Source organism: Oncorhynchus mykiss, chromosome 14 (assembly GCF_057628025.1).
Source record: "Oncorhynchus mykiss isolate SJ-2025 chromosome 14, ASM5762802v1, whole genome shotgun sequence".
Taxonomy (NCBI): domain Eukaryota; kingdom Metazoa; phylum Chordata; class Actinopteri; order Salmoniformes; family Salmonidae; genus Oncorhynchus; species Oncorhynchus mykiss.
This window is the reverse complement of record NC_143035.1, coordinates 41848137-41859384: the sequence shown is the minus strand read 5'-3', so window position 1 is coordinate 41859384 and position 11248 is coordinate 41848137. Positions and strand designations below refer to the sequence as shown.

The 11248-nt window shown below is 46.4% G+C and overlaps 1 protein-coding gene across 3 annotated transcripts; it reads right to left on the bottom strand.

Annotated features, from left to right (window-relative positions):
- Window positions 1–4710: 4710 nt before the first annotated feature.
- On the bottom strand, window positions 4711–10219 carry LOC110487965 (gap junction beta-1 protein-like). 3 transcript variants are annotated; one of them, XM_090198931.1, is made up of 2 exons: window positions 9355–9496; window positions 4711–8815 (listed from the first exon to the last, which is right to left on the bottom strand). In XM_090198931.1, the coding sequence occupies exon 2, from the start codon at window positions 6585–6587 to the stop codon at window positions 5244–5246; it is 1344 nt and encodes a 447-aa protein (XP_090055057.1). In that variant the 5' UTR covers window positions 6588–8815; window positions 9355–9496; the 3' UTR covers window positions 4711–5243. The 3 variants fall into 3 exon arrangements, with proteins under 3 accessions (XP_090055057.1, XP_021415566.2, XP_021415565.2); XM_021559891.3 differs by lacking the exon at window positions 9355–9496 and adding an exon at window positions 10054–10219 and having other exon boundaries at window positions 5130–8815; XM_021559890.3 differs by having other exon boundaries at window positions 6496–8815.
- Window positions 10220–11248: the final 1029 nt, after the last annotated feature.

Below are 11248 nucleotides of genomic sequence, written 5' to 3'. Positions count from 1 at the left end.
CCTCCCTCTGTCCCCCAGGGTTCCATTGGGCCCAGGGCTGAGGGCACTCTCTAACGTCAGCTATGGGAGCCCCTGGCCCAACTCCCCAGCCTGTTGAGGTGATTGACAGGGCAGCTGGCCAATAAGCTTGACTTTCTGGTCTGTCTGGCATCAAGTGCAGCTCAGTGCTAAATATAGGGGAAGGGTGTCTCTGTCACTGTGGTGTATGAGGGCAGGGGGCATGACTTCATGTGTGTGTGTCCCTAATGGCACCCTATTCCCTATATAGTGTACTACTTTAGACCAGAGCCCTATGTCACCCTATTCCCTATATAGTGCACTACTTTACACCAGAGCCCTATGGAACCCTATTCCCTATATAGTGCACTACTTTAGACCAGAACCCTATGGAACCCTATTCCCTATATAGTGCACAACTTTAGACCAGAGACCTATGAGCACTACATTTGGAACAGGGTGCTATTTGGGACTCAGGTTTGGAGAAGAGCAGCCGTTCAGGTCCTGAAGCCACCAATGACAGGCAGGCGAAGAATGTTAAAGCCACCAATGACGGGAGTGTAACGGAGGAAATGAGAAGACTCCAACGTAGACAACTCCAGGAAGGTTGCTATAGGGAGCGCTGGTAAACACACAGATGACATCCACATGGATTTACTGTATACCAAGACGTGAAACCAGAGGTCGGGATCTATAACAACATACAGCTACTGACACTTTGCAATGTCAGTCAATGTTATATAGTCAACACACGAGTTGGTCAAATCATTGTGGATTTTATTCCTTAATGTACAATAATATATAGATACACTGTTCCAACCTGTTTCATCTGTCAGATATACACCATGGACTGGATTAGGGTTGCAAAATTCCATTTACTTTCCCCAAAATTGCCAGAAATCCAATTTTTTTGAATTCCGGGAATCAAGACGGAATAAGCAGGAAATCTGGTATGCTCCAACTGTACCGATGTGCGCTGAGAGTCGGGAAGCTAGTTCAGGGAGTGTTTTAATAAATAGACACAACTTACTACAAGAACAAAGGACACAGAAACAATGACGCCTGGGGAAGGAACCAAAGGGAGTGACAGATATAGGACAGGTAATCAGGGAAGTGATGGAGTCCAGGTGAGTGTCATAATGCGCGTAACGATGGTGACAGGTGTGCGCCATAACGAGCAGCCTGGTGACCTAGAGACCGGAGAGGGAGCACATGTGACACCAACCAGGATTTCTGGGAAGTAACAGGAATGTTTACAGACAGTAGATGAACATTTAATACTGCAACTGAAGCAGAAATAAAGAGCTGTAGAACAGCTGAATGACAAGCACAGGTTCAATTCATTATCTTTATAATTCTTGTAATTTTACTGTACAACAAAATGTATTTAGCCTTTTGAGAACAATGCGTATGATTAAATTATAAACTGGATATTAGACATGAAAAGAAAGGAGAATAATTATATTACAGTACAATAACTTTCATTAAATATGAAAAATAAATAATATTATCCAAATAAAATGATTTAATGTCCTAAAAAAAAACTGTAGGTAAAATGTCAAATGGCAACAGCCTGTTTTCAACCAATCAAAAACCAGGATGTTATTGGCTAATCTACTTTACCTGGCAACGCCCAAACCTGAAGAAAGACAAATGAATTCTCTCTCTAATCTCTGCCTCTTCATAGGTTCCACTGCACGTCATGTGACTTCTCAACAATGACACCATTTCTGGGCAGATCCAGAATAATGACCAGGTTCAAACTCAGTTCATTGTGTTGAGATGACTGATGTTTCCTTAAATAAATAAAAATTCACAGAAATGTTCCATTTGCACAAAAAGCTGATTTCTCAAAAATGTTGTGCACACATTTGTTTACATTCCTGTTAGTGAGTATTTCTCCCTTGACCAGATAATCCACCGGACAGGTGTGGCATATCAAGAATCTGATTAAACAGCATGATCACAATGCAAGGCCACTCTAAAATGTGCCATTTGGACACACAACACAATGCCACATATGTCTCAAGTTTTGAGGGAGCGTGCAATTGGCATGCTGACTGCAGGAATGTCAGCAAGAGCTGTTGCCAGAGAATTTAATGTTCATTTCTCCACCATAAACTGCCTCCAATGTCGCTTTAGAGAATTTGGCAGTACGTCCAACCAGCCTCACAACCGCAGACCACATGTAACCACACCAGTCCAGGACCTTCACATCCGGCTTCTTCACCTGCAGGATCATCTGAGGTGGGGTGGAGGGGGTGCTGACGAGTATTTATGTCTGCAATAAAGTCCATTTGTGGGGAAAAACTAATTCTGATTGGCTTGGGCCCCTGCTCCCAAGTGGGTGGGCCTATGCCCAGTCATGTTAAATCCATAGATTCGGTGCAAATAATTTTTTTTAAAGTGAAATTGTTGCATGTTGCGTTTCTATATTTGTTCAGTATAGTAGCGGTCTGAGAAGAAAGAAACACCATGACCAACGCCGATAGGGAGGAGGTCAGAGTCCTGTCCGTGTGGTGCCAGGACCTCTCCCTCAACGTGATCAAGACAAAGGAGCTGATTGTGGACTACAGGAAAAGGAGGACCGAGCACACCCCCATTCTCAACGACGGGGCTGTAGTGGAGCAGGTCGAGAGCTTCAAGTTCCTTTGCGTCCACATGACCAATCTATCATGGTCCAAAAACACCAAGACAGTCGTGAAGAGGGCACAACAAAACCTATTCCCCCTCAGGAGACTGAAAAGATTTGGCATGGGTCCTCAGATCCTCAAAAGGTTTACAGCAGCACCATCGAGAGCATCCTGACGGGTTGCATCACTGCCTGTTATGGCAACTGCTCGGCCTCCGTCCGCAAGGCACTTCAGAGGGTAGTGTGTACAGCCCAGTGCATCACTGGGGTCAAGCTTCCTGCCATCCAGTACCTCTATACCAGGCGGTGTCAGAGAAAGACCCATAAAATTGTCAAAGACTCCAGCCACCCTAGTCATAGACTGTTCTCTCTGCTACCGCACGGCAAGCGGTACCGGAGTGCCAAGTCTAGGTCCAAGAGGCTTCTAACAGCTTCTACCCCCAAGCCATAAGACTCCTGAACACCTAATCAAATAGCTCCCCAGACTATTTCCATTGCATACCCCTCTCCCCTTCTACGCTGCTGCTACTCTCTGTTATTATCTATGCATAGTCACTTTAATAACTCTACCTACATGTACATATTACCTTGACACCGGTGCCCCTGCACATTGACTCTGTACCGTAATACCCTGTATATAGCCTCCACATTGACTCTGTACCGGTACCCCCTGTATATAGCCTCCACATTGACTCTGTACCGTAACACCCTGTATATAGCCTCCACATTGACTCTGTACCGTAATACCCTGTATATAGCCTCCACATTGACTCTGTACCGTAACACCCTGTATATAGCCTCCACATTGACTCTGTACCGTAACACCCTGTATATAGCCTCCACATTGACTCTGTACCGGTACCCCCTGTATATAGCCTCCACATTGACTCTGTACCGTAATACCCTGTATATAGCCTCCACATTGACTCTGTACCATAACACCCTGTATATAGCCTCCACATTGACTCTGTACCGTAATACCCTGTATATAGCCTCCACATTGACTCTGTACCGTAATACCCTGTATATAGCCTCCACATTGACTCTGTACCGTAATACCCTGTATATAGCCTCCACATTGACTCTGTACCGTAATACCCTGTATATAGCCTCCACATTGACTCTGTACCGTAATACCCTGTATATAGCCTCCACATTGACTCTGTACCGGTACCCCCTGTATATAGCCTCCACATTGACTCTGTACCGTAATACCCTGTATATAGCCTCCACATTGACTCTGTACCATAACACCCTGTATATAGCCTCCACATTGACTCTGTACCGTAATACCCTGTATATAGCCTCCACATTGACTCTGTACCGTACCCCCTGTATATAGCCTCCACATTGACTCTGTACCGGTACCCCCTGTATATAGCCTCCACATTGACTCTGTACCGTAATACCCTGTATATAGTCTCCACATTGACTCTGTACCGTAATACCCTGTATATAGCCTCCACATTGACTCTGTACCGTAATACCCTGTATATAGCCTCCACATTGACTCTGTACCATAACACCCTGTATATAGCCTCCACATTGACTCTGTACCGTAATACCCTGTATATAGCCTCCACATTGACTCTGTACCGTACCCCCTGTATATAGCCTCCACATTGACTCTGTACCGGTACCCCCTGTATATAGCCTCCACATTGACTCTGTACCGTAATACCCTGTATATAGTCTCCACATTGACTCTGTACCGTAATACCCTGTATATAGCCTCCACATTGACTCTGTACCGTAATACCCTGTATATAGCCTCCACATTGACTCTGTACCGTAATACCCTGTATATAGCCTCCACATTGACTCTGTACCGTAATACCCTGTATATAGCCTCACTACTGTTATTTACTGCTGCTCTTTAATTATTTGTTATTCTAATCGCTTACTTTTTTGTGTGTGTATTTTCTGAAAACTGCATTGTTGGTTAAAGGCTTGTAAGTAAGCATTTCACTGTCAGATGCTGTGAGCCGAAACCTCAACAACAGGTTTACTTTGCAGCTGAGGATGTTGTCGTGTAAACATCCTCATAATAGTCAGAGTACTGCAGTATACAACACTGTGGGATATGAACATATCATATACAACACTGTGGGATATGAACATATCATATACAACACTGTGGGATATGAACATATCATATACAACACTGTGGGATATGAACATATCATATACAACACTGTGGGATATGAACATATCATATACAACACTGTGGGATATGAACATACCATATACAACACTGTGGGATATGAACATACCATATATAACACTGTGGGATATGAACATATCATATATAACACTGTGGGATATGAACATATCATATATAACACTGTGGGATATGAACATATCATATATAACAGTATAATCTGGGATATGAACATATCATATACAACACTGTGGGATATGAACATATCATATACAACACTGTGGGATATGAACATACCATATATAACACTGTGGGATATGAACATATAACAGTATAATGTGGGATATGAACATACCATATTTTTGTATGGATTAACAACCGTTAATGGAAGTTGTCAGTAATCCATTTTAGGACAACCAGTTTTCCACGTCGCTGCTGCTGCTGCTGCTGCTACTACTGCTGCTGTAGTCTGCTGTAGTCTGCTGTAGTCTGCTGCTGCTGTAGTCTGCTGTAGTCTGCTGTAGTCTGCTGCTGCTGTAGTCTGCTGTAGTCTGCTGTAGTCTGCTGCTGCTGTAGTCTGCTGTAGTCTGCTGCTGCTGTAGTCTGCTGTAGTCTGCTTCTGCTGTAGTCTGCTGTAGTCTGCTGCTGCTGTAGTCTGCTGTAGTCTGCTGTAGTCTGCTGCTGCTGTAGTCTGCTGTAGTCTGCTGTAGTCTGCTGCTGCTGTAGTCTGCTGTAGTCTGCTGTAGTCTGCTTCTGCTGTAGTCTGCTGTAGTCTGCTGCTACTGTAGTCTGCTGTAGTCTGCTGCTGCTGCTGCTGCTGTAGTCTGCTGCTGCTGCTGTAGTCTGCTGCTGCTGCTTGCTGCTGCTAACCCTCTTGGTACTGATAGTAAAGCTCCATAGTTTGCTGTGCACCATTAAAAAGACCTTCAATGTCTTGATGAGTGATCCGTTCCTGCCGTAGGAGTAGTCTCTCCGCCGTAGGAGTAGTCTCTCCGCCGTAGGAGTAGTCTCTCTGCCGTAGGAGTAGTCTCTCTGCCGTAGGAGTAGTCTCTCTGCCGTAGGAGTAGTCTCCCTGCCGTAAGAGTAGTCTCTCTGCCGTAGGAGTAGTCTCTCTGCCGTAGGAGTAGTCTCTCTGCCGTAGCAGTAGTCTCTCTGCCGTAGGAGTAGTCTCTCTGCCGTAGGAGTAGTCTCTCTGCCGTAGGAGTAGTCTCTCTGCCGTAGGAGTAGTCTCTCTGCCGTAAGAGTAGTCTCTCTGCCGTAAGAGTAGTCTCTCTGCCGTAGGAGTAGTCTCTCTGCCGTAGGAGTAGTCTCTCTGCCGTAGGAGTAGTCTCCCTGCCGTAGGAGTAGTCTCCCTGTCGTAGGAGTAGTCTCTCTGCCGTAGGAGTAGTCTCCCTGCCGTAGGAGTAGTCTCCCTGTCGTAGGAGTAGTCTCTCTGCCGTAGGAGTAGTCTCCCTGCCGTAGGAGTAGTCTGTAGGAGTAGTCTCTCTGCCGTAGGAGTAGTCTCTCTGCCGCAGGAGTAGTCTCCCTGCCGTAGGAGTAGTCTGTAGGAGTAGTCTCTCTGCCGTAGGAGTAGTCTGTAGGAGTACTCTCCGTGCCGTAGGAGTAGTCTCCATTCTGTAGGAGTAGTCTCCGTGCCGTAGGAGTAGTCTGTAGGAGTAGTCTCCATTCTGTAGGAGTAGTCTCCCTACTGTAGGAGTAGTCTGTAGGGGTAGTCTCCCTGCTGTAGGAGTAGTCTCTCTGCTGTAGGAGTAGTCTCCGTGCCGTAGGAGTAGTCTGTAGGAGTAGTCTCCGTGCCATAGGAGTAGTCTATAGGAGTAGTCTCCGTGCCGTAGGAGTAGTCTGTAGGAGTAGTCTCCGTGCCGTAGGAGTAGTCTGTAGGAGTAGTCTCCGTGCCGTAGGAATAGTCTCCCTGCTGTAGGAGTAGTCTGTAGGAATAGTCTCCTTGCTGTAGGAGTATTCTCTCCGCTGTAGGAGTAGTCCCTCCGCTGTAGGAGTAGTCTATAGGGGTAGTCTCCCCACTGTAGGAGTAGTCTCCATTCTGTAGGAGCAGTCTCCATGCTGTAGGAGTAGTCTAAGAGTAGTCTCTGTGCTGTAGGAATAGTCTATAGGAGTAGTCTGTGCTGTAGGAGTAGTCTCCATTCTGTAGGAGCAGTCTCCATGCTGTAGGAGTAGACTAAGAGTAGTCTCTGTGCTGTAGGAGTAGTCTCCACTTTGTAGGAGCAGTCTCCATGCTGTAGGAGTAGTCTCTGTGCTGTAGGAATAGTCTATAGGAGTAGTCTGTGCTGTAGGAGTAGTCTCCCTGCTGTAGGAGTAGTCTCCATGCTGTAGGAGTAGTCTCCTTGCTGTAGGAGTAGTCTCCACGCTGTAGGAGTAATCTCCGTATTGTAGGAGTAGTCTCCCTGCTGTAGGAGACTCAGTGAGTTCCAATACAATGGGTTTGTCAAGTCATGTGCCGAAACAAATGTTCCTTTATCCACTAGTTCCTGCCCCAAGGTTGTGAGACAAAACAGTGACTGTGTCGATCACGATGAAACAAAGTTCTCTCTCCAATCCAGCATTGAGTTTGTCTGGGCTTGTTTGTTCTTCTCTACATCCTACCACCGTTAGGAATGGTGAGAACCTAGCACCAGCCACTAGAATAAATAGATGAAGAAATAAACGAGTGAATGATTGATGTTATTACTAGATGGAGCTATTGAGGATTTCTATCCAGTATGGTTACAAGCTGGTTACAGTTCATTAGTTTGAAGCAGTGAACATTTGTGGGAACTAGGACTAGACAGCGTATCAGAAAGCAGAGCCCTGCTTTCCCATCTCCATAGGCAGCAAATCAGAACACCTCTCTCCCTTCCAGGGCAGCCTATTAGAAAGCAGAGCACCTCTCTCCCTTCCAGGGCAGCCTATCAGAAAGCAGAGCACCTCTCTCCCTTCCAGGGCAGCGTATTAGAAAGCAGAGCACCTCTCTCCCTTCCAGGGCAGCCTATTAGAAAGCAGAGCACCTCTCTCCCTTCCAGGGCAGCCTATCAGAAAGCAGAGCACCTCTCTCCCTTCCAAGGCAGCCTATCAGAAAGCAGAGCACCTCTCTCCCTTCCAAGGCAGCCTATCAGAAAGCAGAGCACCTCTCTCCCTTCCAAGGCAGCCTATCAGAAAGCAGAGCACCTCTCTCCCTTCCAAGGCAGCCTATCAGAAAGCAGAACACCTCTCTCCCTTCTCCATAGAGGTCTTCCTAGCTCCCACGTTGAACTTGAACTTCGACTGGTCAGCGATCATCTGGTTGATTTCATTCTGTTTGTAGGAGGACAGTTTCTGACCGATCCCTGCTACCTTATTCTTGTCCTGGTTACCATGGATACACCTCAGACAGGCTCTGCCAATCAGGTAGGCCACCTCGGCCAGGTTGAGGAGAACACACACCCCCGACACGGAGAGCATGAACACGGTGAAGATGGTTTTCTCCGTGGGTCGCGACACAAAGCAGTCCACAGTGTTGGGGCAGGGGTACGAGTCACACTTGACCAGACGGAACATCTTGAAGTCAGGGTAGATCAAGTAGAATATATAAAGGAAGCCGACTTCCAGAACGATCCTAAACAGCACACTGATCATATAGGTCCACCAGAGGGCGCCTGCGATCGCAAACTTCTGATACTTGATTTGTTCCAACTCCTTAGGGGAAGCGCGCCCGGACTTCTTCAGGATCTTCTTGTTGATGTGTCTGCGATGGGCTACATGCATGGCCACTAGGAGAGCAGGCGTGGACACCAGGATGAGCTGCAAGGCCCACAGGCGGATGTGTGAGATGGGAAAGAACTGGTCATAGCAGACAGAGTTGCAGCCGGGCTGCTGGGTGTTGCAGGTGAAGCCAGACTTCTCGTCGCCCCAGACCGACTCGGCCGCCACCACGAGGACCAGGATTCTGAAGATGAAGATGACAGACAGCCAGATGCGGCCGATGCCGGTGGAATGCCTGTTTACGCCGCTGATCACGGCGTAAAAGGACCCCCAGTTCATTTTCGATTCCAGGTCTGGAGAGGAGAAACAAGAAGGGATATAGTTCTGTTGACAATGTATTGATACAAGCGGACGTTCGATCACACTGGCAAAGGTTCTCTATAAGAACGACCACGTCAAGGAAACATGTAATGAAGGAATTAGGGGACATCAAGGCACATCACATGTTGGTAACATATTGATATAGTCAATGAAACTGTACAATCTCTGAGTCAATCCTTAATAAAGGCAATCAATCAAACATGTAGTGAGGAAGAAATAGTTCTTAAATAACCCCACAGGTGTACTGTATGTATCCAACCAACAATCCTCCGAAATGCTTGAGCTCAAATCACTAAAACACATCGGACAGAAAACCTCATTCTCAAATGTACTAACGTGGACTAAAACAGAACCTTCCTCCTATATAAACAACAACCACCCAACCTAACCCTTGTCTATGTCCCAAATAGCACCCCTTTCCCTATAAAAGTGCACTACTTTCAACCAGGACCCATTGAATAGGGTGTGATCTAGAAAGCAGTCCCAGTATTCTCTGAGCTGTTGGTCCTACCAGTCTCCGCCGGCAGTGGCGGCAGCACCGGGTCCTTAAACCACCACCGTCAGGTGTAGCCTGGCCATGGAGCTGGAGCGGTCGGGTCGCAGCAACGGCAAACAAGACTCAGCCTATTCCTGGCCTGCGCTTTAAGAACCTCGGGGCGATGGCCTAACACGGGCGTAACGTCTCGCCACGTAACGCTCCGATAGCCAATAGCGAAACGATAACGGAGACATGTGATCCATTCAACAAGTATTAATACTGACTGACCGAGCAACCTGACCTTCAGACAGACGGACAAACAGACACGGCTACACCAGACAGACCAGCCAAGATACATTCTCCAAGCAACGACTCAAACATCCATCTCACTAGAAGAATCTTACAACTAACTTCAGACAGACACTGTCTAAGACCTCTACTGTAACTGAAGAAATATAACCAATCTTGAAACAGTCTTTAAACTATGCCAATCATAAAATACACCCAGATCAAACCAAGAGAAGTTATTGTATTCGAGTAAACAGATGTTTCATATCAGTAACTACTGTCTTTCTGCAGAACCATTCTAGAATCTAGTCTGGAATTCTAGAATTCTCAGAGAGCTCCAGAACACCTCAGACAGTCAGAATCTCTTTTCTTTTCCTCAGGAATCTCAACACATCATCATCCGAATGGTTAAATGAAGAGAATCAGAGATATGATGGATTTTACCTTCAGCTGTGGTGGTACACAAAATGTGTACAAAGAAGGGTTAAATGAAATGTGTTTATTTTATCATCGAATCAGAAGGCTCTTGGCTTGTGAACACCATGCGTTGGTAAAATGCTAATCATTCCCGCGACACTAGCCACTACCCTGCACCGTAGCAGAGCCCAGCGCAGCACAGCGGTCATATGGTCTTATATAAACTATTACCATACAATGCTGCCCTTTATCAGAGCCCCAACAAGACTCTGTGTTATTCTGATAAAACGCCCTGGTTTCTGCCTACCCCCAGCAGAACATACAGTAGAAAGAATCTGTGTGGACACAAAAGGCCTGAGTCCCATGCCACATTATTTATTGTGCTGGGAGGGGAGGGCAGAGGGCCCGAACCACTGAGCTCCATGCCACATTATTTATTGTGCTGGGAGGGGAGGGGCAGAGGGCCCGAACCACTGAGCTCCATGCCACATTATTTATTGTGTTGGGAGGGGAGGGGCAGAGGGCCCGAACCACTGACCGAGAGAGCAGTGGAAAAAGAAGGGCGAGCAGTGGGCAAAATGAGATGTTTGCAGAATCATTCAAGAAACGATACATCTGAAACATTTCCAAAAGTGGACAGTCAATGTCTTTGTGTTATATACTGGGTGTTTATTTAGGGATTAGATGGTTCTGATTGGCTTGTTCTCCTGGTCTATCCATTAGACGGTTCTGATTGGCTAGATCCCCTGACCTATCCATTAAATGGTTCTGATTGGCTTGTTCCCCTGATCTATCCATTAGATGGTTCTGATTGGCTTGTTCCCCTGATCTATCCAATAGATGGTTCTGGTTGGCTTGTTCCCCTGATCTATCCATCAGATGGTTCTGATTGGCTTGTTTCCCTGATCTATCCATTAGATTATTCTGATTGGCTTGTTCCCCTGATCTATCCACTAGATGGTTCTGATTGGCTTGTTCTCCTGATCTATCCATCAGATGGTTCTGATTGGCTTGTTCCCCTGATCTATCCATTAGATGGTTTTGATTGGCTTGTTCCCCTGATCTATCCATTAGATGGTTCTGATTGGCTTGTTCCCCTGATCTATCCATTAGATGGTTCTGATTGGCTTGTTCCCCTGACCTATCCATTAGATGGTTCTGATTGGCTTGTTCCCCTGACCTATCCATTAGATGGTTCTGATTGGCTTGTTCCCCTGACCTA